Raw genomic sequence first — 27,979 nt, 5'->3', positions numbered from 1 at the left:
TATTGCATGCAAAGATCACAGGAGTTAGATACACACGATCGGGCAAGAGTTGTTAAAATAACTACTGGGCCTTGGAAAACCCTACTGGACAGAAATACTATCATTAACTAGGACACTATTCCTAGTTTTGCCGCAGAAAACAGAAACGAGTTAGCAAACTGAGAGAAACCAGGTTACAAAATGAGAGCTCTGCAGTTACAAATTTGGACATTAGGCAGTAACACCGATTTGTAAGAAATGCTAGTTGTTGACTAAAATTCAGTTGAGGGCATTTCCATAAAGCTTATAAATAAAACTTGAAAAAACATCTATTCCAAACATACAAGGGCCAGGACAACTATGACAGTGTTAAGTGTTTGTACTAAGGAGACAAAAACTGGTGGCAAGAGGAGGGTTATTAACAAAGATGTATAATGAGAATTTTCAAAAAGAAGTCGTCCAATTCTTTACTGGTCCAGCTAGTACTACCTGATGATCTCAGTCCATAGTTCACCAGTTTCACCTTTCTTTTTAAGTTAAAAGAAGAAAAACATTTCTAAAAGTTCCTCAATCTGAGCTTGATCCATCTTCCATTGTATGTGAAATTTTATTTATAAACTAAATGCTTCTTTGGTTATGCACTATCTAGTTTATATTCAGTTCAAAGGAACTTTGTGCTTTCCTTTGAATTTGGTAGACACACTATTCCTGTTCACCATTTGACTTGCCAGCAGTTATGGAATATTAACTTCATTAGAGAATTTTCAGTATAAGTGTGCTTAGTGAAGCCTTCACTGATAGGTACCTAATTTACTGAAATATTTTTCCCCAGTTTAATGAACATCCTCACCTGGTTCCTGACAACATACTGTCATCTTCATAATATTCTTCTCCACTAAAATATTCCTGTTCTCCCAAATAATGATCATCATTGCAATAGTCTTGAACTTCACGTTCTTCACGGCAAATAGTAGGTCGACGCCCATCACCAGAGTCAGATCTGTAAGTAACAAACGAATACTTGTATTTTTAACATTTTATTTATATAAATTATATATTGTATATTTTATACAAATGTTTTAATTTAAATATTTTAATTATACAAATTCTTTTAACGTGCTTCAGGGGCGGAGGGGGAACAAAAAACCCCCAAACCACAAAGACATGCATTAACAACTTTCTTGTCAGAATGTGATGTTACAGTACATTGCACAGAACTGCAGTTCAGAACATAACTATTTTATCTGTTTCTTAAAATGACCTCCCTTTATTTCCTTATGGTACAAATAGGAAAATAATTAATATGGGGATGCTCAGTGAAGTCAAATATATTTAAGACACTTTTACAAAATATAAATGCAGAGTACTTTGAAGAAACAGCCTCTCTCAAATGTCTGAAGTTTGCCTAATAGCTAAAATGTTAAGCAGTGCTCACTGAAGTATTCTAAGAAAAATCTGAAAGGGATGTGCAAATGTAGACATGAAAAACTAACACTGAATGTACATTTAGCAATGCACTTCAAACAACACAATATATCCTACTTTTAAAAGTTGTCTTAGAAAATATTCAGACATAAGATCAGGAAAGATTTTGGGCTCCCTATAAATGGAACTGTACTCATTAATATTTATTAAAGCTAAACCCAGTGTTTTTTCCAGTCTTTGCAAGTCAATTTTAAACAAGAGCTACCATCAGGTGTGATCTTTTGTCTGTTGAAAACTGCACAAACCTGCCTGGACTTTTAAAAGTGCTTGAATGATTTTGAACTTTACCAGAAGCTTATCCTTTTAGAACAGGCAGTGGGAAAAATGACTTAGAAATCATCACTTAAGTTACTCAGCATATGCATTGTCATACAGTTAATTTTGAAAATTGTACTGTAGGGGAAAAAAAAAAAGAGAAAAAGAAAAAAAAGGAAAAAAAAAGAAAAAACTACTTTGTCCTCCCTCTTCAGTGCTGTCAAACAATATCAACTCACCTAATATATGTTTCATAGTAGCGGGTTCTATCCAGGTAAGCCATGAAAATAAGGAGAAAGATATTTTAAAATCAGGTAGTTTTGAGAAATTCATTGGTGATTACAATGTGTGTGCTGTAACTAATGATTTCACTTTAAAGAAAACTACTACTTTCAAACCTTCTTACAGTTAATATACATTTCCCATGCATCAGAGTTATATTTTAAATGTTTCATACATCAGTAGGCAACAGAAATTAAGCTAAATATACAAATTAGTTTCACGTAGCATAAGTTTTCTTATTGTGTATTTATAATATATATATTTATTTAAAAGCAAATACATATTGCAAGTTTACCTCCTACTGCTTGGCCTTCTACGCTTCTCATGATCAGTTCTGGAGTAAGAATGGTAACCATTTTCAGATCTACGCTCGTGATGTCCAAAATTTGTGTGTTTTCCATGAACAGCTTTGGACACGTTGGCATTATTGAGATTGGCATTAGTTGAGTTTGAAACTTGCTTTCCTAGTGAGTTGTGATTATGATGATTGTGGTATACAGAATTTCCTGCCTGAGAATATATATTTTTCTCAGTATCACTTGCAGATGGAATTGAAGGCCGCTGAACATGTAAGGGACGGTGTGTGGTGTTGATCTGTTGAAATGAATCTCGTCTGTCACTGCTAATATGGTTTATGTGGTTGCCAAAGAGGGCACCATTCCTCTGTTTTAGGGGAAGAGAAAGAAAAAATTACATCAGATACTTTAACAGAATACATTTTTGACAGTGATAACTTACTGTATTCTCCTACATGCATTCAAAAGTAGCAATTAAAATAATCTGTGATTTTTCTTTCTGATTTTATGATGCTTCAGATGGGATCTCTCCTGAAGTGATAGAGATGTGATTGTGACAATGACTATATTTGTATTTCAGAGTCAAATCAACATTATGCTGTGATCATTATTCTTTTTTCCACACAACTAAATGTGACATCCAGCTTTCTCCATATCTTATTACGCAGGAGAAACCTAGTTTCCCATACATTAACATGCACCAGCTTCCTGAGAAAAGGAGATGTCTGCTTAATTTTGGAGAACGCTTTGGTGGAATTCTCTCCTATTCTCCCAGAGCATCGGTTTGCAACAGGCATCACTCAGACAGGATGGAGTGCCATGCAACAGCTCGCAAGCATATCTCAAGTAGGTAACATTAAGCTTCAGTGCTTCCGTTCTTTCTTCTTGCAGAGGTACAAGAAAGAGTAGTAACTCTTTATCAGCCCTGACGAGTGTAATGGATGGTGAAAAAGAGAATGAAGTGCTGAGTTATGAGGATGACATGCAGCTCTCTTTTACATCTGACCCAGATTATGTAGCCTCCCTGTCTAGCCAGGTGTGGGTCTTGGATGACAGCAGTCTGTCTTGAAGCTCAATCTAGGGAAGACAGGAGTAATGATGGTTGGCTGAGAAATGCACCTACTGGCGGCAGTTGCGGCACCGTCTCCAGCGCCACATTCTCCTTGTTTGCAAAGGGCAATAGCAAGCTATGGGGCTTCGGACATAATTACTGCACAAGCATGCTTTTGCATCTGCTGCTTCTGAAATGCTTGGGGAAAATTAAGTTTTCATGTTGGCTGACAAATGATTTGCAGATCGCTCCTGACTATAATACCAACTTTATGTGTTCACCACTAGACTGAATATCTACAGCATAAAAGAGGAAATCTTTTTTTCTGATTAGTTCTTACTGATATCCTTCACAGGAAATTGGAAATGGCACTTATATTTAGTTGACTTCTGTGTAAATGCAGGCTTTCATTTTAAAATATGCAGCTCTGTGCCTGTTGTGGTTTGGCTGCATAGAATTTCATTCTCTTCTTCCTGTCTACCACTGCAGAAGTTAAGACACTTCCAGTTTAACCTTGCCACTATCAAAATTTGAGATGGCAAGGTTCGTACCTTTTCTTAGGATTTGCTCAAGAAAAAAATTAAGAATTAATGAGGAAGAATTAGGGGCAGGAGAATCAACCTGCAGGAACTGCTTCCTAAATTTATCGTGAGATGCAAGTGTTCTGGGGTAATACCATTTTTATAGATAAAGATATATAAAAATATATTTATTTATATTTATATTGTTCTGGTTTGAGGGGTACTTTTTATTATTATTACATACTCAGGGATATGCTCATTCTTTAATCTCATATTATATGATAAAATAATTCACATAGCTGTGTTCTGCCATTACTTTATAAACATCTTCCTCCTCCTCTGGATTGTTTTCCTCTGGTTCATCATCTTGCAAGTCACAGGATATAGCTCGGCGTATTTCAGGGCCAATATCATGAAGTGTCCTTAGTCCTGCCTAAATCAATGACAATATCATAATACATTAGGAATGCAAATTCTTTTTTGTTATTTAATTACAGGCGTGTAAATTTATTTTAAAGGACAGTTAACAAGTTTTTGTATCCTGTCATCCATAGAGGATGCATCCTGCTATACGTCTCTTTATTGTTGTTAATAAAAGGCTTATATTCCTACAACCCTGCTGAGGCAATCATGTTTATTATCACAGTATAGATCCTGATATTTATGGAATCCTATGGAAATAAAATTCATCTTATAATAAAGTATAAGCAATCAGCAAGAACGATAACAAAACGCATTTCAATGAGATGCATATTTCATGTTAAAAACATGTTTGCAGCCTGCGTCCACAGAGGAAACACAAGATCTTTGCTATAGCAACAGCAGTTTTAGCAGAGCTCAGATGGAAAAGAAAGCAGTGAAATAATTCCAGCCCATCTGCACTGCACTGTGATATGCAGATATTTGATTCAAAGCTTTAGTTTAGGACAGAAAACCATTTAGCTACAGTAGCATGGACCTCAGCGTGTACGGGTTCATATTCCTCTCAAGCCTGCTACCACAAGCAAGCTTCAGGAAAACAGAAAATGCTGAAATGGCCAAGGACAGACCTGCACATTAGAGAGGAAACAAACATCAAACTCAGGGCCAAGAATTCAGTGGTTTTGTATAGGTCTGACTTACTTCAAAAAAGAGGTATGTTCCCCGTTTTAACTCTTCTGGCTGTCATGGTCCAAAGCAAAAAACGCAATCTTGTTCTTCCCAACTCTTTTTTTTTTTTAAATCTCCTCAGGTTCAGAAGAAATCAAAGATTTGTTTGTTTAGCCCTTTACTAACACTACATTTACACTACTAATAATCATGCACAGCACTTGGCTCAATTCTTGATGATGATAATCTAAAAGCCTGATTTATGATTTTTCTGCATTTTTTGGTACAGATGAGGGCTGTTCCCAGCCCATCAGAGCTGTACTTCTACTGCATGACATTGCCTGTTAATCGCCCTGGGGTGGCATGAAGATGTGTAGAAACATTTGTGTGTTTCACAGCTCCAAAAGGAGCTGGAGGACACCAAACGTGGCTTGGTCCCATTCATGCTGCTTATCACACGCGTTCCCTGGAGTACACCACAGCAGCGCAGTCAGGTTTCAGCTCAAAATGGAAATAGTTGGATTGCTGGGGAGCAAAATGGCATTTACGCAGTGTGGGCAATCAGAACTTCGAAGGGGATGACCAAAAAACTTTGTATCTAACAGTGTAGATTTACTACAGGCTCCTCTTCAGGTTTCATTCATACCAGTATTTGCCTTCCTGAAAATGGGGCTTGACTAATCATATTAGCTACATGTATTTGGCAATTATATTTTCTTCCTGAGGGATGAACTTCAAGAGTTATGCTATGATTGAACATGGCTCTAAAAATCATTTACTAGTGAGTTAATATACAATATACATTTCATGAATACATTAGGCTTTCTCCCACTTCTTCTGGTAATTGCATAGTCAAGACCTTAGCAAAGTTGCTAATGTCATCATTTTTTAAGGTGCTAAAGGAAGTAAAATTAACACTTTAAGGAACACATTTTGAAGCAGAAGACCAAAGGCTTCTATTTATTTAGCAAAGGCACTATTTATTTAGCAGAGGATTACTATTATATTTTGGTTATTCAATCATTAGCAAGAAGAGTCACTTGCATTTCACACTCCCTACCTGCTTATTTAATAGCAAAGAAAACCAAAAAGAACAAAAAACCCCAAAGCTGACACGTTAACATAAAAATAAACTGAGGTTAGTATGAACTGAATACAAGGCAAGAACTGCTAAAATAAGAAGGTAAGCATGCAGAAAAGTAGCTGAGGAGACCTACGCTATAGCAGTGAACATAAGAGACATAGTAGTCAAGTCTCGATTCCCCCGTGTTACGCATCTTCACAGAGCCCATCTTCTAACGCTGAAGCGGAGTGCACTGCTCTGCAACTACCCAAGAGCTCTGTGCTTTCGGTCAAACCCAGACCCCCTTCAAGCTAAGCCCTTCTGTGAGCAGACCACTCGCAGACAGCAGTATTACAAGTTTTAACCCTGGCAAGAACTACTAGCTTATATTCCTGCCTGCCAAGTTGTGACAAAGTCCCACAAATATATGCCTAAAAGCTGAGAAAAGCCATGTGTTTGGCAGCAACATATTCAATAGTAATTTAATTTTGATTACATTTCCAGCTGCCTTCTGGTTTACTTCTTGGTGAATTACTCCTCCTTTATTCAAGAGAAAGCAAGCAGCTTTTATCATCTCACCTTCCTTCAGTAATTCTCATTTTCAGGTAACAGATCTCTTGCAATGACAAAGTCAACAGCAAAGGACCAAAATCTGGATCACCATATGTAAAAGTATACGTTAATTAAACTAGACCGATAGCTTTATTCACTCACAGCCAGTAGGGAAGCCACAGGTTCTACAAGCAACATCTGCCTGCAGAATTAAAATATTCCTCAGTTTATTTGCTCTAACAGAACTACCTACAACAATTTTGTGAAACCTATCATTAAAATGACTACTCTCATGTACTGCCTCATTTTACCTGGTGCAATCTAAAAGTATTCTAAGTATTCTAAGAAGAATTTTTATGACAGGAGAGCACTGCATAGTGAGACTCACCAGCTCTTACAATCCGTCACTAGATCAGTCAGCTATGACAGAAGTGGGGCTGATGTAAAAATGCAGGAATCGGTACTTAACTGTCAGCAGGAAAATCCTTCCGCTGAACCACATCTAATGTCTTTTGTGAAGGTCACAGAGGTAGCATGGGCTGATAAAATGTTTGACTTTACCATTTCAGAACCAAATCGAAGATCTCTTAAATAAAAGAATGCACACAAAAATCAAAACAACCTTCCCCACATCTCTCCATTAGTTTACAGGGAAGAAGGGTCCTTCTGATATACATTTCCCTATATAATGCTGCCCGTTTTAGTCTACGCAGCAAGAATTCTAGAGACACTGTAACACGCAAGAGGGCAATGGGAGTTTACGTTGTCCTCCGTTTGTGAAGTTCTAAAAATTGCTACATTTAAATTTGAGATTTCTTCTCTTAGAAAATAACCTGAGTAGATAGATGGGACTTTTCAAAAAGAGAGTCTGGAGAGTGATTTATCTACAATTGCCAGAGGCATGCTTGTTTCTTTTTCACTATGACTGCTTAAGTTCTTACGAGGCAAATAGTCCCCTAAGTAGAACTTTATAAGACCTTTTGTTGTTATTACATAGAATGATTCAAGACTAGCCACATTCCTGAAGGATCATCCTATAAAGACTTAAAAAAAAAAAAAAAGTCAAGTTTGAGTCTTATACAGAAATTACTTCCTCACAGTCTTTGAGCATGGCTTGTCAGAGCTGCAGAGGAAAGGAAATCACAGCTAAATCATCTTTACTTTCCCCAAACGGAACGAGTAGACGCTGAAGACCAATATAAGAACTTTGATAACATTTCTGTGATAACTAGAGAGGGTCATGCCCTCTCTAGTCTCCCTTATATCCTTAGTTTTTATAGCAGATTCTTAATTCCTGAAGATTTTCTCACATCCAGAGAAGTCTCACCTTTCCTTAAAGGAAGCTTCAAGGTTATTTTATGCCATTTCAGCAGTAAAAAAACACCTTTAATTTTTTTTCCCTAAATAAATGGAAATGTGAATAATAAATACTGATTGATTTCCTATTTTTTGAGGACCAAAATACAATTCACATCACTGCAAGAAGCAAGGGGCCAGTTCTGCCATCATATACATGTAATATCCATCTCAGCTCACCAGACTGAAAACCTGCCTGGTTCACAAGTCTGCTGAATCAGTCAGGCGGAACACATTTCTAAGAAAATCTGTTTAATAATCCCAGTATATTGCAGAACACAAAATTGTTCAGTTCTGTTCATCTCTAACTTTCCAACACAGAGTATTATTATTTGCCATGCACAAATGTCTTTTCCTAATGTACCTGTAACTGGAAGAAATACATATTTTTTTCTCACATGGGTGAGAAATATTTATGTGCATTTACCTATACCTTTTAGCAAATTTTGGTTTCATCAAAGACATTGGAAGATGAAAGGGTCTAACAGAACAGATAAAACATGCAAGAGACATGATTAGGCACCAGTTCTATAGGGGTAACTGATTAAAACTGCATCATTGAATTATTCGTGCTGTTCTGCAAGAGGACATCTGTGGTTTCTACTCAGGTTTTTCTATTTTGTTGTTCTTTGAAGTAGAGGAAGAAAAAAAGAGTAATGCTACTGTTTGATTTCCTCCAATTCTATTCTAGAGATTTCACTAGAAGTTTGCAAAAGTTGTTTCTTATTCAGACATTTTCTCTCCAAATTTTAATTTTTGATGCGTTCCTTGCTTAATTTTTCCCTTGTAGGCATGAGAAAGATGAGACGTATCAGTCCAATGGTTAGTGAGCAAACCAGTGACACACAGGGCGCTAGGCAACATAATTACATAATAAACCCAAGCATGTCTTTAAATAGGCTTTCCTGTAAATGCACAAGATGACTTCAAATTAACATGGCCACTCTGTGCAGCTGTGCTTTGAGGCATAGTAGCACCTGCAATGTTTTCAAGATGGCACGAGGAACTAATACACCAGTGCTGCCTCCTAAATAGCATCTCAAGAGACAATTAATGATGCCCCTGTCTCTGACACAGCATTGAGGTAACACACATGTGCTTTCAAATGCTGAAATAATAGAGCTGTAGGAGTCCCTCAGTGAGAAAAAATGTCATATGATTAATAACTGTATTTCTGAATTGGTTGTTTAGAGAGAGATAAGCTTAAAGATGCCTGAAAAGCACCTCATGCCAAAACATCAAAACATTTAGAAGTTAAACATTAAAACACTAAACAGTTAAACATTTTAAAAAGACTACTTTTAACAAATGCCAAATAGATTTTAAATCAATTTTCCACATCTATAGTATGCATAAAACAGTAACACCCTTCTGGATATATGTCATATTAAGAAATTTGTGTATAATGCAAGATTCTAGAGTCATGACTTTCAGAAAAACATTTAAATGCTTATAAATACTGGAACACAAAAAGATAATCTTACCTATACCTAAACTCAGCCCACATCCATTCTGAGGTATGGTGCAACCTACACAGATATGCAGTTTAAGCTTAGTTTAAGAAGGGCAAGCACAATACCCTTATTTAAATAATAAGAATCACTATCACCTACACTACTTCAAGTCATGTAAAATATATAACACTCCCTCTTTTGAGGCACCTTATACTGATACCAGAAAATGGAAGAGACAGTTGTAAGCTTTGCTCCATGGATTTTAGAAGAATGATGGATATTTAAGTATATTGGTATATAAACTCACTGTATCTGAAACAAAGCATAAACGTGAATTCTAAATACTTCAGTCTTCAAAACTTCAGAATACTGAAAGCCTATGACTCTGAAAATGTTCATATAAACCATTACCTTTGTAGATAATGAACATGTTTTTGCTACCTACTTATTTAACAAAAAAACCCCAAAGCTGACACGTTAACATAAAAATAAACTGAGGTTAGTATGAACTGAATACAAGGCAAGAACTGCTAAAATAAGAAGGTAAGCATGCAGAAAAGTAGCTGAGGAGACCTACGCTATAGCAGTGAACATAAGAGACATAGTAGTCAAGTCTCGATTCCCCCGTGTTACGCATCTTCACAGAGCCCATCTTCTAACGCTGAAGCGGAGTGCACTGCTCTGCAACTACCCAAGAGCTCTGTGCTTTCGGTCAAACCCAGACCCCCTTCAAGCTAAGCCCTTCTGTGAGCACATGAACACAGAAGCGCAATTACATTGAACTTGAGCAACATATTAACCCCTCAGCTGATGCCTTCTAGAGGGGATTTTTTTCTTTTTTTCTTTTACTGTTTACTGCAGGGTTGATATTACTTACACAATTTGCAGAGAGAAAAAAACATAATTAGTTTTATCTGAAACGTGTTCCCAAAATCAAGTTCAGCTCAATAAATCAGAGCTTTTGTGTACTTGTGATGTGAAAGAACACATCCTTTAACTTTTATTGGCATGTATTACCAAAGAGGGCTACATGTAAATAAATATGAAATATAGATGCAAACACTACATAGTTTACAGTAAGTATTTTCCATGGGGAAAAAAGTATGGAATTAATTCATTGACTAAGTACTAGATGACAGTAATTAACCTAGTTCATGCTTCACTTAACATTTATTTTACTAGCAATGTGACTACTGTTTGGCTCAATGCAAATTTCCATCACTACAAAAAGACATCTCCTAAACTACTGCTACAAATATAATTTTGTTCTGATTTTACCCAGAAAATACATTTGTTCTCACTGCTTAAGTATCAGTCAATAGCATAAGAACGGCACTGAGAGTCCTAAGGACTTTTGTCCTCATGTCCTAGGAGCATGTGTCACACCACATAGATGGTAGTAGATGGCTAACGTGAACTGGTCACCTGTCCTCTCAGAACCACTTGTTTTTCCTCCCTTCCTAAGGAGTGAAATCCCCCGGGTCTGCAGGAGACAGACTGTTGTAATTCCAAGGAATATTGTTTCCTTTCTGAAGATGCTTTTTGTTACAATACGCAAGATCAGACAAACTGCTGTTGGTTATAATTTGAATCGTCCTTTTCTGAGTGAGGAGGAATTTGAAACTTCACGGCAAAAAGACTACACTGAATAGCCCAAGCAGATAATCTCCTGAGACCCCCTTCCCTTTCTAGAGTGCTTCCTCTTCTCTGATTACACGTACCCAAACAGCAGCCTGTGTCAGGCTAACAGCAAATGCTGCATCCTTGAGGAAAAACTGAGCTATAGAGACTAAAAATCACCCTGATTGCAGTTCTTGTGGAGTGAGAAGGGGAATTCCTGCCTGCTGCATGCTCTGGCTTTCACAAAGCAAATCTGGTTTTGCAGGGAGCTCTGTTCTAATCTCCTATCTCAGCCCAAACTTTTATTGTTTCTTCTCCCACCCAAACATTTCTCAAACCCAATATATCAGAATAAGCTGTTTTCTTTATTCCAGGGGGGTCAAGGTTCTGGCCTCAAAATGGTGAGGGGGCTACTTGTGACATTCTCATGACACAGTACGCACGTTTTGGCATCATGCAACCAAATAAAATTCAGGCAAAGGATGAGATTTTCACAGTTTCATGTGTTAAAATTCCTAGAGTCATAACGACAAAAAACCCCCTATTCTGCACTTATTCTGGTGCTAATTCAGAAGCTGCTGATTTTACAGCTTCTACAACGTGCCCTGAGGGGCAGCCACAGCCACTCCTCACACTACAGTGACTGGAGGAGTCTTTCTCTTAGAAAGATATCCAGGTCTGGTTTAAACCTGTGTCCTCATATAATTAATTATTCTAACAAACATGGCATTTTGACTTTGAATTTGACTTGTAGCTTCCACTATTGAACTACAGTATTCCTGTATACACTGGACTGAAACCCCATAAGCCCGGGCTTTTTCCCCACCATAGGTTTCAGGTTTCTTTGAAATGGTATTTCCACTTTTCTTTGGTAAATCGAGTTGAGTTACTACTGATTTGTTAGAAAGACAAAAGTAGGAGAGAGGCAAATGGAGAGAAAGAATGAACCTTCCCATCTACCAGCCTGACTCATCTTATTACCACAGGAGCATTGTTTCAATCAGCAAAAAACTAATTGCCATGCCTCCAATCCCATAAGCCTTCGTAGATTCCTAGCAGACATTCATTGTCATTTTTTAGCTGTTCTGAATTGAAAAAATACTTGTCAAAGACAGAGGAAGAGCTAATTCTTTCTAGTTTCATCTTGCTCTCCATTTGTTATTGAACAGGAAGCGCGATCTGATAATAAACAAGAGAGCATACTCACATTTGGAAACTCAATGTTTGTTTCGATATTATTACGTGTGCAACTTCGAAAACCCAAGTGGAAAACTGTAATGCTGTGCCTTAAAACTAACTTTGATGCCCTTATGCTCACATGCTTCTGAAATGAAGACGTCTGCAAAGTCCTTCCTAAAAATCCAGTGTCTTTGACTTCCCTCTCAACTGTTTCCAGTTTTTTTTCTTTTTATCTCTTCCATTCCCCATTTTCCCCTCTCTCATGATATGCAAATACAGTTCATACTGTCCTGGCAAGCCATGTGCTCACACAGCAGCAGCAAGAATTGTGATGAATCTCTGCCTGTTGCATCGCATGCTTACGGCTGGAACATAGTTTGTGTCAGAGCTGCCAGCAGAGACATTCTCAGGAAATAGGAATGAAACAAATTACCTGCTTAAGACAGCAAAGATTGTTCTGTGAGATCAAAGTACAATCCAGCAGGATTTTTAACAAAGAAAACAGTCTCTGAATCAGGTTAACACATTCCTCCACTTTTAGAAAGGGATTTTCACAACATATTCCTAAATTTTGGCATCAGAATAAAAAGCTATCAGAAACATTAAATATCTTCATAGTTTGTAGGAATCTACTCAGCATTAACCAAAATTCAGAAAGTCCCAATCCGATAAGAATGGTGCAGTGTATGATGTCTGGAATTATTTGAGGACAGCCTTCCATTTGCCTGTTTCAAAGTTTATAATACAAAGGGTATCACTGGACAGAAACGTTCAGAATATACTCTTTAGATGACATATACTCTATGGACTGCTTGCTGCAGGCCTCGTGAGAGACAGATGGCAAAATCTATTGTCCTGGTTTCCATTTGACAGCTGGTTTTAAGAGACAGACAGAAGTATATGACATTAATGTAGTATGCTAATATTACTTCCTAGAAAAAAAATTCATTAACGTGAAGTTCAAAATTTGCAAATATTAAAAAAATACTGATAGGAAGGTATTTCACCAGCAATCAAAAGTGGAGAAGAAAAAGAATAATGAGAATTAAGAAGAAAAATGATACTGTATAAAACTTTCTTTACTATAAGTTCGTACACATTAGGAAGTTTTTGGAGAACTGGCTTATACCATTGTATGAACACTAGAAATTAAACAGTGAAAGGAAAACAAAGAGTGGAAATTATAGCTCAGAATTTCATTTATCTGATTTTACATCAGCAACTTTAGACCGTGATGTATCAACTAGACTTGCTAAGAAATTTTATAACTGTTGCTACTGTTTGAGTAATCCACAGAGAATAATTTTTTGCACTTACCTGGTTATAGACAGAATAGCAGGATTACGTTTTACTTTTCTGGCGAATAAGGGCCAAAGTGTCCCAGCTAAATAAAATCCTTGCAGCACTGCACAATCATCAAAATTCATCTACCTGCTATTCCAAGTAAGCTCACAAAATGGTTAGTTAAAAATGTAAAAACAAAATCACCTGCAGAGCAATCGTGGTATTCTTCGCAGGATATTTCCCCACCAGTCCTTGTTCTTTGCGTTTCTTGAATTTCCTAAAGTAGTCCTGTATCAGGAAGGTGGCATAGAACTTCCCCACGGTTACCTCATCATCTAAATGAACAGACCAGACAGATCTCTCCCAAGTCAGCACATTTATCAATAGCCTGTACACTCATATCTGATTTGGGGGGAAAAACGTGATGGGTGCAATAGGTACTATGCTTTCAGCTTACAACAATGGAACCTGTAACTAGCTTAAAAGCAATGTTTTAGCAAGCAGCTTAGGCTCAGTCGGTTAAGTGAACTCAACCTTAATAGAGAAGAAAATACAATACTTTACCAAGTCTCATGTACTTCCAAGTAAGTTTGTGTAAGTTTCTAACAAAGCCATAAACATGTTTGCGTATGCGTAGAAGCTGAAAGACTGGCTTTAGTTACTTGGAATAAATGGATTAAAATAAAAGCTACTATGACTTACACACACTGATGTTTGTAAGAGTGACTCTATTAAAAAAAAGGTCCTGCTTACAACATCTCTTTTTTTTTTTTTTTACTGCTGAATCTAATTGCATAAGGACTTTGACATCTTTACAGCCTGCTTTGCTTTGCACATTTTTATTGGTGTCATGCCCTCACTGTAATATCCGAGCATCTTCCAGTTTGAATTTTATTCGTGTCCCAGATGCTCATGTTGGGCAGTATCTTCTGCTACCTTACTGTCACCTGATGGAGTCTAGACTCTGAGGAAATCCCGTAGAGGTTACAACTTCAGATATTTTCTATAAGGCTCTTGTTTATGTGAAGATGCAATCCTTAGCCACCTTCTAAGATAGATGATGATAATAGTAAATGTGAAACAATACGGCGCTTTCCCACATTATTGTACTGTCAGCTCTGCAATGCTGACAGAAATGAAAATTACTTCCATCAGTTAATTTAGTACAATTCAAAAGATACACAAACGGCAAGTGCAGTAAAACTTTGCATTTCTACAGAGTCACTGTTGTGAACAAAATCCAAATTGCAAAGTGTTCAAAGTTCAAAGGCAAGTATCTTACGAGGCTATCGAAATCGCCTGGTTCATCGCATTTTAAGAATGTACGTGCCTGTTTTATGAGTCCCATTGAATCATTCAGCTGTGCAAGTTTGATCTCTTGGTAAGTAATGCTTGCCAGAAAACTAGGAATAGTTTTCTATTCAAAAACATTGCTTTTGTTTTCAAACACTTTTTCCCCCCCTGGAGCCTTCTGGCATGAAGTTAGCTATTTCCCTTTCTGCTGTGTTGCCTAATCTCGCGATTCTTTTCAGCATCTTGAGATAGCTATTTGCAACAGGGTTGCTAGTTGGCCGTTGCCATGCATAAAGGAGGGCTGGTGGGTTTTGGGCATTGAAGTTCTCGCCACTGTCAGGGCCCACATCCTGATGGACAGCAGGTTCCCGTCGTCCCAGTTGCCGTGCTGGGACAGACAGGTGCTTAACGCATCTCAGGATCTGTACAGCTGTGACTTGACTAAATGCGGAAAACCTTAACGTGTCCAGATACGTTTTCAGACACATTTGTTGGAAAGTATGGATTTTTTTTTTAGTTTTATGTCATTTGTTTTCTCCATATTTTAACTCTCTAGTGGAGCTTTAGGACAGACTTGAGTTTGTTTTTTTGTTTTGTGAGGTTTTGGTTTTTTAACATACAAACACATTCTGCTAAGCAAGCTTTTTCTCTAATTGACTGTCAAGCAAATACTCTAATCGATTGTCATATACTGTAACGTCATACATTAACATTTTATTAAAGCAGTGTCCTTGTGTCTTCATTTTATCAGTAATAGTATGTCCCAATATATCTCACTAATGATAGTATTTCTAATAGTATATTTACCTGTAATACGACAGCTTTTGCTAATTTCAATTTAATTAACTTTCTTCTTTCCGTGACTTGATTTCACATCAATAAAAAGGATGGGGAAATCCAATTCATGTACAATACTGTTTAAACTCATTTTTACCTCTGTGACAAAATTTGTTTCAAAATGAATCCTCTATCATTCCAAATACGCTCAATATAATGTCTGAAATGGACTGTATACGTGTGAAAAAGTACGACAGGCTTTACCTTCAGTAAAAGCATACCAGGGATGTATTATCCCAGCATTTGATTTGCCTTTAAATGTATCAAAGTAAAAATAATTACAATTGCTTTATAATATCTTGGTTGGGAGACCAGTCTGTTGCAGGAAATATCCTAGCACATTAAAAAGCCTGCTCTGCCAAACACTGACATCTCTTCAAGGGCCCGAGGCCCCGCAGTTCCCGCTAGGAAATAGCAGGAACTCCAACTCCACAGCTCACAGGAAAAGCTCACCAGTCTACAGATTCAGTCTCAGCAGTGAAAAGCTTTTTAGTTAACTCTCCAAATCTAATTTCGAAACTTTCAGTGAACATTGGCTTTGATGTTTATCTGTAATCTCCCTTGGCAGCTCCTCAGGAGGCTAATGGTGTTTTGTATTAGAGATCTCTTATAAAGCATCTAATCTAAACTTGCCTTCCCTAGTTTAGCCAAACCTGCTGATCTCCAGCAGAGCCTTGGTCAAACTCCCCAGATAAGCCTTTCCCCATCCTTTATGCTATTTTGTTTCAAGTATTTGAATAGAACTTTGAAGGAAGTGATATAGCAAACGGCTCCTAGAAAGGACAAGCACATAGAAGTGACAGACTTGGTATAACATACACTACCATGGGTTGCACCTGGAGCACGTCTCCAGTCAGGCTATGACATTGCACGACTACTGACTGTACCTGAGATGACAATACCTGTGAAATCTCAGTATGCAGAAATGAAGGGCCCTTATTGATCACTCTGGACATGCACCAACTTTTTATAAGCATATTAGACGAACTCATTACTGGTTTGCTGAATTGTGCATGCCAAAGTCGAACGTGTACGAACAAGATGCGCGCGTACTTCACAGGCACAGTCAGTTGTACTGCAGACACGGGCACACAAGAACTGAAGCCTGGCCAAGGGGAGCCATCCTTGACTTTGTTTTTTTGAGTAACACACATATAGCCAGATATGGACAGGTATAGGGAGGCAGCTAAGCATAACTGACCACAGAATAGACAAATCTAGAATTACAGTTAGTGACAGCAAAAGGAATCATTTCAGTAGGATGTTTTTGGAAGAGGGCAAAAAGTATTAGGCAGGATTCAACGGGTTTGCAGGTGGAGATTGGGGAGTTTAGAGAATACAGGTGAATCTTTAGTGAGCTGTATGTATTTCTCTTACTCTCTAGTCTCCTAAGAATGTTAACTCGTTCATACATTCAGGCATTTGACTGACATTCTATGTTTTTGCAAAGCAGTTTCATTTTTCTGTACTGAAAATGTGTTGCTAACTATTAACAGTTCAATGAAGTTATAGCAATGAGTTCTTTGGCCAGTACCAATAATTAACTACCTGTTAATTTCTAGTGCATCTATTTATAATTCAGGAAAAAAAATGCTATACTGATTATTTTCATTGTGCTCTGCAAATAATTGCTCTGTTTGTGTTCTGGAGGCACGGTCATGAGCACACGAAGGATCTAGCATTCAGTAATATCAGCAAAAGTAATACTAGAGAAAAACATTATAAACTAGAATGCTCAATATATTTAAGTGCAAGTGATTTTAACAGATTGAATATGGATGCTTGGTTGATTTAGACTGAAGAGAATTTTCTGTCTCCTAGCAGACTGTTATTATCAGCTGTCTCTGGTGTCATATACAATTTTGTATTGAATATTAAGCACCAATTTCTACTGTATACTAAGCTATTTTACACTCCTGTGGCATATGAATGTAAAATAGCCATATTCCTCTCTTTTCTAGGTGGGTTATGATATTTTCAATTTTCAGGTAAGTCACAACAAGGTCTACAGAGAAACAAACCAAGCTAAAATAAAAAATTTGTAAATTTTAAGGACTTCCCAACATGTTCTTATTTATACTGGGTTGTAGAAGCCATACTGTTTCCTACCAATCGAGCAGTGATCCAGGTTTTCAGCCTTCTAGCTACACTGAAGAGCTACATTTGCAGAATAAATATTAGCAATGAATTTTAGTATAGCTGAAAATAAATATACAGCTTATATTCAGCAATGAAGTGAAGCTGAAGTTAACAGTGAGTTACTATAAGATTAGTTCTAGGAATGTAATCTTTGCAGATTCTTTGTCAGATTGATTTAGGCAGGCACAGCTTGCTATTCTGAAGCATGCATCTCTATTTCAATAAAAAAAATGTAGGGGAATAAAGTTGGCAAGAGGCAACACTAATTCCATGCCACCACCCTAAAACAGAATTGCTTCAGAATATTCGGAAAGACTCATAGTTGAAAGGAACAGAGGCTGCAGAAAAAGCTCAAGCACATAGTTACAACAATAACAAAGCAATTCATCTATGCCATGCAAGCACTTAGGTGTAAGGCTCAAAACAACAGAGTAGAACACAAAAAGTTGTTTTAAATGTGCAGTATCAGTTCCCCTTTGGATAGTCAAATTTGCTAGGTTTTTGCCTTCATCCCCACTGTTATCTGGCAGCCACCACACCGATAGCAGTGACTCCCTCCAGCGACAAAGCTAATGCTGCTTCTTGGGTCATGCTGAACAGCAGTGCAGCCAGCATGCTCTTCCTCCCCTCGAGACTGGGAGTATCACCTTCAGAAAGGGATCAGCCTCCACCACCATCGGGCCTGGGTTCTTGAGTCTGCTTCCAAACCTGAGTCTGATCAGTCTTGAAAGCTGCCGTAACACTATAAAAGTACAATAAACTACAAGAAATACCAGATGATTACAACGGATCTGTGTATTGGATGTCTAGATAAATATATCCTGGGTGTGGGTGACAGTACAACAGATCCTGCACCTTTAAAACTTGAAAAAGCAAGTAAAAACAGTCACCTAAACCTACACTACAGCATATTAATAAAAATGTATATATTGAAAAAAGCTAAATATATATATTAGAATATATATATTTAAAGAGAGAGATATAACAAATATTTGACATGTCATTTTACAGCACGTAGGAACACCTAATACACGTGCCTCGTAGTTCTCGCAAACGTATCGGTGTCATTAGAATTTAGATATCTCTACATGGGCCATATTCCCATCTCAGTCACACTGGCATGAATCTGACCCACTTCCATTATCTGTTGGCTATGGAGCTGCTCTGGTTTAAACTAGTGCAACTGAGATAATTTAGCCTCTTGCTTTATCAGTTTAGCAGCAGAATTATTTTTAAGCTGGCAATTAATTTTCAGTTTTCTCCCAGAAGTATTCAACATATACAAGGATATAAGCTATAATGTAGTGTACATTGTCAAGCTTAATTAGCACAAAACATGTTATTTTGCTAAATGCATTGAAATAAAACTAAGTTTAGTTTATTTTGCTGAATGACTTGAAATCAAGACTAGATTTAGGTCTAAGAAGGTGGGTTTTTTTCAAGCAAGAAAATAAGCACAAGATTTTCCTCTCTTTCTTTCTGATCTAAGGAAGTTGTACTTATCAGTCCTATATGTATTACCTAGTGTAACAGGATATAATTTTCTCTGTGTTTGTTTTGGTTTTGTTTGTTGTCCTTTAATGACATTATAATTGCAAAACTGAGTAATTTTATTTCTTTGGTTCCTGACAATCTAGAAAGACCAAAACGCACAGAGAATAGCATATTGCAAAGTTTATCAGACTGACCGCCAGCTGGAGGGACAACTTGGTCAAGTAATTTCATGCTCGTTTTCTTCCATATTTTCTTTATAACTGCTCTAAGTTCTTCATTTGCTTGCTCTAGGTTACCTGTGGCAATGAAATAGAAAAATGGAAGATGGCAATTATTTGTTCAGTCATAGTAATTACTCATCTGTACAGGCTTGAAAGTTCAAGCAACTGACTCCTGCGCAGTTTTTCATCTCTGACAGCGCTCACCTAACCACAGCGATGCCTGAGGGGGCTTTATCTAATCAGTTTGTTATTGGCAGTGGAACTCAAATTCTGCTGAGAATAACAGAAGACATGGACCAGAGAGTAGCAAAAGTTGGTAAAATAATGAACAAAACTATGAAAATAGAAAGAAAATTCTTTGAAATGCACCACTATTTTTTTAAAACTTTTCCCTCCTTGATGCAAATGACAGAAATCCATTCGACCCAGTCAGAACTGGCCTCAGCCAAACTGGGGATTTTGCTTTCAAGTGTGCAAAAGTTGCAGTTGCACCAATGTGGGATCCACAGCACCGAGTTAAAGAGTAGGGAGGAAGGAGCATCTTGGGACAGAAAGTGGAACTCATTCATTCCTTGCAGTAGAACTCCTGTGATGCCAATGCCACATGTTTTTATCTGATCAGATAAAAGCATATAATAATTTCTGAGATTTCTTGGGCTCTGGCCTCACTATCCCTTTCCTTTCATTTTCCAGCAAATCATTCCTAGCAACAGTGAATACAACTCGTGACTCAAAACCAAACCCAGTGTCACTAAGGCAGTCTCACTCATGTCCAACAAAATTAATAAACTGTAACTTTTCGTCATTACACCACCTCCTGACAAGTGCAGTAAAGGCTTTACAGCTAAGAACCTTACCTTCTGTTTTTATCTTTAGAGCAGTCCTAACCAAGGCAAACAAAGTAGCATTGAACATGACGGTTCCATCACTGTTTAGTGGCATATTCATGGCTACTAACCTCTGCAAATCAGAAAAGGAAAACAAATTTTGATCCGCCTTTATTTGAAAAAAATCTCCTGTAATGTTCATTTCTGAAAAGCTGATGTGGTTCAAAGAATAATATCCAGAGGCATAAAAATGATGTAAGTCTTTGAAAAAAGTTGAGTCTTCCATGTTAGCTGTGTATAATAACCACCAAATATTGCTTCTTTCTGGTATTAATCACATGCATGCTTATACAAAAGCTAAAACTGTCCAGTAGTTTTCCTGAGCAATTTACTGAGTTAATTTGCAAACACCGAAGTCCAGTCCCTGGCTGCGACTATAAGCCACACTACATGAGTATTAAGCACAAACACAGTTATTTAAGAGCATGCACTCCTGCTGCAGTCACGTTCCGGGTTTCCCATGGGTTCCTCCAGCCTCATGCTCCATGAAGAGCCACAGCACCAGGTCTGCCTTGTATAAGCAGATTCATTTCTCGGGTAACTCTGCAGTGATGCCATGCATCTCTCATGCTATCTGCGCTGAAATAGCAGGAAAGGGACTTTCCTCTTTGGATTAGTCCATCTCTGCCTTAGTGTTGTTCTTTTAGAGCAGTATGGCTGTGACCCTGTCTGTCAGAAGAACACTATTTAATCTATCAAAATCTTTTCCTAATGTCTGACTTGGATTTTCTTCTATTCTAGTTTAAAAGCATTACTCAATTGGATAATTTATCTTAATGTATAGATACAGATTTGCTTTAAGTATGCCTTGTGGCATTGCATTTGAACTGGTTTATACATCAACTTACCTATTTATAAAACAGATATAAAAGAAGTCCAAATGACAGTGCTGTTGTAACAATCCTTTAATTAAATGCTTGATCTTATTCCTACTGAAATTGCTAAAACCACACTATCCACAGTTCTGAAGCCCTCAAATAACGTAATAATTATTCACCTCTGCGTTGCTTTTCAACTTCTATATAAAAATGCAATTCATCTCATCTAAATTACACATCGTGCCTGACATTCTACATCATTTTAAATTCCCTTTAATTTTCAGTCTTCTCACTCACTGTTTCATATTATATTGCACACCGTTATTCACTTCAGCTTGGTTTATCATCTTGCAGTCCCCACTCTTCAGTCTCATTTCTGTGTTTCATGTGCAGCAAACTTCTCATGAATGTGACTGTATAAGTACTGTATCAGAACTTAATTGTCAATTAAACTGCCACCCTCTCCTCCCCGGGACTGAAGAGAATTTGGAAGTGTCACTGGGTTGAAGTAGTTCTGTATGTGACACTGGGTCACCAGAAATGCTGGGATGAGGTATTTCATATATATGACATTAACAGACTAATGACAGATTTACAGACTAACCCCCTTCAATTTGATGCTCTGCGAAATGAACCGAGAGAGAAAGCTAGAAAGAAAATAGGGTAAAACCTACCTTGCAGGCCACTCGGTGAGGGCATAGTTTGCCAAAACCAAGTGGTGGCTGAATGCGTCTCAGTAATGTAACCACATCAAGATGCTTTATCCTTCCCCTAGAACCAACACACATCAGTTACCAAACATACATCCATTCCCAAAGAATATACTATGCTCTGCTTTTATTGTTTTTTACCAGATAAATCTTATCAGAGAAATGATCTAACTTACTTTGCTTCAGGGTCATATTCTGACCATATCCTTTTGAACTCATCCAAATGATGGGGACCCAGAATAGACCAGTCACGTGTCAAATAATCAAAATTATCCATAATGACAGCCACAAATAAGTTTATAATCTAAAAAAGTAATTAAGAACAATCTGTCTTAATTATTTTGACATTTTTAAAACAAATCAATAAATAAAATAATTTTATAAGGTAGCAGGTTAAGAATTCAAGCAAATAGATTGATCTCATAAATGATGATTGTTGGCAAACCGTATCAAATATCACAGAAAAGACTTGCTAACCATTTAACTAAGTGGAACTCTATCAAGTAATCATGCGACAAGAGCGTGATTCTCTCCTGGAGTACTCAGTCTTTGCCATAGGCTGTAACATGGCTTTGTTGCTCTTCCTTGATTTGCCAGATGCCACTACATCAAATTAAAGAATGGATCCAATACATGTATTTGACACAGTGTGGATCTTGGGAAACAGCTTTTGTATTAAAAGGATTCAATGTCATGACAATAAGACTTCTGCATACATTTGCTAACACAGAAGATGATACAGAACAGCAGAAGGTGTACGTTTACATTGTTAGTTCACAGAACACTGTCTGACCACTCTCCTTTTGCAAGGGGAACAGTACTGTGAATAGAACAAATCAACCAGCTTAGACCAGACACCTGCAATGAGGAAAAACATTTTTCAAAGATTATTTCAAAGCAAATAATCCATTATGCCACGAATTAGGGAGAAAGGTTATTGTTCACATGAGATGTGCCACAGTTTGAGCACACTTGTAGACACATGAATCCAAATTCTGCTAAGTACAAATAGCATTACTAGTAAGTCAAAGGAATTGCAGCTTTATTATTAATGAATATTTAATGATACTATTGAGAAATTAATGAAATAATAGCTGATGAAAAGACTGTTAACTTCGCTTTGAAACGTACAACCAACCACTCCTGCATACATGCAGTCAGAAGAACATCTTGCACATGGGAATTTAGAATCATAGAAAAGTTTGGGTTGGAAGGGACCTTTAAAGGCCATCTAGTCCAAACCCCCTGCAATAAGCAGGGACATCTTCAATGAGACCAGGTTCCTCAAAGCCCCGTCCAACCTGACCTTGAATGTTTCCAGGGATGGGAAATCTACAGCCTCTCTGGGCAAACTGTTCCAGTCTTTCACTACCCTCACCGCAAAAATCAGCATAAGATACAAGATTTAGGACTGTGTACGGAAAAATATCACTTTACAAAAATATTTTAACTATGGGATTTTCAATTGCTCTCTGAACCCACTACTCTTGGCTCAGAAGAAAGTAAAAATGCCAAAGCTCATTTCTGTTAGTAAGCACAAGCTAGACTCACCAAAAATGCACAAAGCATGTAAAAACTGATAAAATAAATGATGGCAAAATTGCTTCCACAGGTGTATTCTTCCCCTGGATTATAATCGGATTCTGGATCACAGCGTTTTCCAGGCAAACACGCCAGCATGATTTCCTGCCAGGCTTCTCCAGTTGCACACCTTTATAAGGTCACAAAGATAAATTAAGCATTATTTTATCCAAATGGATTAAAGATGTATTAATCTGTTAAGTTCTGACAAAATGCTTGGAGCTGTACAAGCACAAATGTGAATACAGATCGTGAACTTTTCAGAGCAGGAACATAGATCTGACATTGCAGACGCGATTTATAAGGTAGACTAATGCACCATAGAGACTTGCATGTAAAAAATTGAACCCCAAACTGTGATTTACAAGTTTGCAGTGGAGCTGTTGTCTACGAAAGCAGTGTTGTGTATGAAAACCTGTCATAAAACTTGAAAGTATCTGTTTGTAAAAGAATTGCCTTTTCCTCAGCATGGTTGAGGAAATGCTCATCTCTAACTTCTGCTATTGCACTTTTTGCCTGTGTACAGACTTGTGATTTCAAATATTTAAAAGACAATTACATATTTCTGACATTTTTGGCTGTGTTCATTATCTAGTTTCAGAGGCAAAAGTCTCTACATGCGTAAAGTGACTCAGATCTCACTGGGTGACGCCCTTGGTCTCAGATAAGGAATGACCTGCCAGTTTGGGCTACCAGGTCAGTAACAATGCATAGGAGCCAAGAGGAATTATAGAATCACAGACAAGAGAACTCTCAAGGTTGTCACCTTTAGAGGCACCCCTGTTCCACGTCATTCCCTCTCCTTGCTCCAGGACATTTTGAAGCACTCCTGGCAAATGTTTACCCTCTTCTTAAGTTCTGTAGTGACGGAGATTCCATAATCCCCCTACATCAAGATTTAGCTACCTTTGCCATCAGAAAGTTTTACCTACTGCTTATCTAATATTTCCCTTCTGCAAGTTACAACCTCTATTTCTTGTCATCTCTTCAGCAAATGTAAAGAACAGTTTATTTCTTTATGTTTGCAAAAACTTTTCATTTCTTCAAACTGTCACGCTAGCTCTGCTTCTAAAGAATACAGTAAGGGCACAGTCTTTTTCACCTTTCCCAACACCTACAAAGTGGTATCAGGGCTGACTATGTTTGGGCTCTACTTGAAGACAATTACTCCATAAATGAGATGTTTCACAATAGCTGTAATGAGTTGAGGTCTGTACCACTTGATTAGAACCCTGCTGTGCTGACGGACACTCAGCATACAGCCACAGAGAGTATGTGCTTGTTATGCTAAATTGCTTCTCGCTTGCAAACACATTTTGAACAAATCCGTGGTACAAGAGCTGCAGACATTTTTCATAATCAACAAAATGGAATGCAGTAAGAAAGAGTTAAGGTTTACTCACCTGAAGAGTAGTAGTACAGCTTGGGGGAAAGTCTGAAAATTGTTGTTTCTGTTTATTTGATTGTTGTCCCTCATGGCCACTTTTCCAAATACCTAAAATAAAACAGGATTTTGACTTTCATCCTAGTGACCAGTACTGTCAGAAGCTGTAGGCTTTGCCATCTAAACTTGCTTCTCAATGTATGAAAAACACACCAATACACTTTCTTTACTCTATTTTTTCCTGCTAATGATGTAAATACAAGATAATTCTTAATCAAGTAATTTAGGATTAATAAACCATTATAATACTAATACATATTCCTGTATTTCAGGTGAGAAAATATTATTTGCTTTAAACTAGCACCTAGAGTCCTTTATTGATATTAAGCCCTACTGCACTAAATATTGTACATACTTGTATGTACAGAAATAACTGCTGTCCTGAAAACCTCGAATCTAACAGAGAAAGAGAGATGCAAAGACGGAAACCAAAGCACAGAGAGTCTGAGCATCCTGTCTCAACCAGAGGTGGAAATGAATTCCGCTCCTCAAAATTAAATTGCAATTCCTTGGCCACAAGACCATTCTTTTTCCCCAATATAATACATTTATATCCTCCTACAACAGAGTGAAGGCTGTTACTTGGTTTAGAGAGATTAACACTATTATGCTCTGTGTACAGGCTGCTGGACTGTAGGACATTAAGTTGCTTTTGGATAAATGAAGAGAAGAAATATGGAAGAAAACCATATTCAAGCATATTTCTTCTATTCATCCCTTTTAATTAGGACCTCCTTTTGTGTTGATTTGAAGAACCTTACAACTTTAAGAACAAAGGAAAACATCTGTACAGTTTTACAGAATGCAGAGGTATCCTAGGGGGGGAAGAGAGAGAGAGAGAACTGCAGCCCAAATTCAGGATACCTAACAGGAACTCCTGTCAACGTGCAGATGGTCACCCAGCCATGCTCCTCGGGCACCTCCTCATGCAAGCACTAGACTTCATGCATGGCACAGAGACTACCATGCAAGTCATCTGCACTGCCGATCCCAGCTCCGTGCCAGGGGCCTTCATCTGCTCCTTTCCTGCAGGACGTGCAGTCCCCTCTCAAACGGCTATCCCACCCTCACACTAGAAATGGTCCGGTAGTACGAATGTTAGCAACAGTTTCCTGACGGGTTTCTCCTATCTAGCTATCTCCAGTCACTAAGACTGGAGAACCTGTTCTGCCCTACAGCGCTGCTGCTGATGCGAGGAGTGGCACCTTCATCCCAACAGCACCTTTTTACAGTTTGAGTTACCAAAACCCTTTCTGCACTTGTACATCTTGTACATATATCCTACTCTTGATTAACCACAGGGTCAGCTGTGCATGAATCTTTAGCTAGATTATTTTCCTAGTTCTTTTCATATGGGAAAAAATATTTAAGAGCTGGAGTTTTAATGCCTGATTCCCAAAGCAAGTCTACAGTAAAAAAAAAAAAAAAAAAAAAAGAAAAAAGCCACGCATTCTTTCATAGATCCATGCATAGGAATAAACGTCACAGTACATGGAAGAGGAGTGGCTCCTTTCAGCAAACCAAGATACTATAAGCTTACACCAAGCTCTTCTCTTGCATCTTTTTGTATTTTCTGACTACCAATATCCTAGCCAGAAAAAGATTTTTCCGTTACTCTGAAAGCTCTGCCTTATATATAGCACCACTATCAAAGGAATGTTTCAACGAGCACCTCAGTAAACAAGTCTCGGCATAGCCAACACTGCACTTTTGTTTAATGCTAAAAAAATTCTATAATTACCTGCATTCCGATGACAGCATAGATGAAAAACAGCATGGCTATCAGAAGGGCAACGTAAGGCAATGCCTAGAAACAGGACAGGTGCATTGTCTTTTAATAATTTCACATCATAATTTCAATTTCCATTTACAAAAATAATGTCTCTGTACAACACAGGCATTTCCAAGGTTTTTCTTCCTATGCAAGTGCTTATTATAAAATGTTATTACCTGTCACTCTTAACATCCTGCTGCATACACTGAACACAAGCTTCTTTATATTTTAAATTATTTCTGCCAGCAATCCAGGGGAAAGAATCATCGTTAGCAGTTTTTAATTTTATTTTCATTACTGATTCTGACAACACAAATATACTGCCTTCTATACCATTAGAGAGTTCCATTAACTTCACATTCATCAGATTTTCAGGAGCAAGGATTCAAATATCTATTTGTTACACTTATGAAATCAGATTTATATAAAATAATAGATTAAATTCCTCTTTTGTAGTCATCTAATAAAATGTGTGGAAGCATGAGACTTGTGTGCATTAAATCTATCCTATCGCTTTTAGATATTCCAAATATTTTTTTATAAAGTTCCATGGAAATCTCATGGTAACAGCTAAAACAACAAAGAATGACTTGGACTCACTGAAGTAACTGGGGAAATTTATTTTGGCAGTAGCAAATAATATTTAAATATGTCATTATTGATAGCAAGAATTTCAAAATAAGTGGGTTTTGCACTCTACAAGTTATTGTTTCATAAAAATTAGTTTATAAATGATTGTAATTATAAAGCAAACAAATAAGTTTTGCTAACCTGAAATGACTTAATAAATGTCCAGAGCAAAGTCCTGATTCCTTCTCCTCTGCTAAGCAGCTTCACCAACCTCATCACCCGGAAGAGACGGAAAAAAGTGATGGAGATTCTAGCGCTGTCTTCAGAGTTCTGAAGAGCATCATGGAGAAGTCAAACCAAATACAAACTCAAACATGCAACACTTCCAGAAAAACAACATCAAATGCAAAGGTGGAAGAGGTAAGATTTGAAAATGTATCTTGAGGGCCTTTTCACCTTGATAAGCATGATATGAAAGGAAAAATTACATGCTAAAAACACAGGACCTGTAGAAATGCTTCACACATCACATGCATTTCCAAGTTTTCTGGTTTGTTAATAAGGATCATACTGGGTTTGTTTGTAGTAGACTTCAATAGTACATTGACAATGAATGCAAACCACTGCGTAACACCTTTGTAGTAAGACAGTTATGAAAAATACAGAAAAAATTGGTGGAAAATAGACATGGTAAAAAGAATAAACTCAAGTATAGGTAAAACCACTGGGGCCAGTTTACTAATCT

At 37.5% G+C, this 27,979-nt stretch overlaps 1 protein-coding gene and 1 long non-coding RNA gene across 4 annotated transcripts in view; one reads left to right on the top strand and one right to left on the bottom strand.

The window, feature by feature from the left end:
- Positions 1 to 27,979, bottom strand: part of CACNA1D (calcium voltage-gated channel subunit alpha1 D) — a 284,291-nt gene that overhangs the window by 8,802 nt on the left and 247,510 nt on the right. For both annotated transcript variants that reach the window (XM_075761982.1, XM_075761983.1), the window contains 13 exons: positions 27,436 to 27,564; positions 26,632 to 26,697; positions 24,850 to 24,941; positions 23,417 to 23,576; positions 22,042 to 22,169; positions 21,830 to 21,926; positions 20,308 to 20,410; positions 19,424 to 19,525; positions 13,671 to 13,801; positions 4,186 to 4,302; positions 2,297 to 2,664; positions 1,959 to 1,985; positions 830 to 979 (listed from right to left, as the gene is read on the bottom strand). In XM_075761982.1, coding sequence (XP_075618097.1) covers positions 830 to 979; positions 1,959 to 1,985; positions 2,297 to 2,664; positions 4,186 to 4,302; positions 13,671 to 13,801; positions 19,424 to 19,525; positions 20,308 to 20,410; positions 21,830 to 21,926; positions 22,042 to 22,169; positions 23,417 to 23,576; positions 24,850 to 24,941; positions 26,632 to 26,697; positions 27,436 to 27,564 — 1,670 coding nt within the window. The remainder of the gene's footprint in view (positions 1 to 829; positions 980 to 1,958; positions 1,986 to 2,296; positions 2,665 to 4,185; positions 4,303 to 13,670; positions 13,802 to 19,423; positions 19,526 to 20,307; positions 20,411 to 21,829; positions 21,927 to 22,041; positions 22,170 to 23,416; positions 23,577 to 24,849; positions 24,942 to 26,631; positions 26,698 to 27,435; positions 27,565 to 27,979) is intronic.
- LOC142603142 (uncharacterized) lies at positions 877 to 27,956 on the top strand. Of its 2 annotated transcripts, none has more exons than XR_012837015.1 (3): positions 877 to 981; positions 2,966 to 3,143; positions 27,496 to 27,956. It is a non-coding gene; the product is annotated as an uncharacterized LOC142603142 (long non-coding RNA). The 2 variants fall into 2 exon arrangements; XR_012837016.1 differs by lacking the exon at positions 27,496 to 27,956 and adding an exon at positions 10,849 to 10,939.

This window comes from Balearica regulorum, chromosome 10, assembly GCF_011004875.1.
Source record: "Balearica regulorum gibbericeps isolate bBalReg1 chromosome 10, bBalReg1.pri, whole genome shotgun sequence".
In the NCBI taxonomy this organism is placed as follows: domain Eukaryota; kingdom Metazoa; phylum Chordata; class Aves; order Gruiformes; family Gruidae; genus Balearica; species Balearica regulorum.
This window is presented reverse-complemented; position numbering and strand designations above follow the sequence as displayed.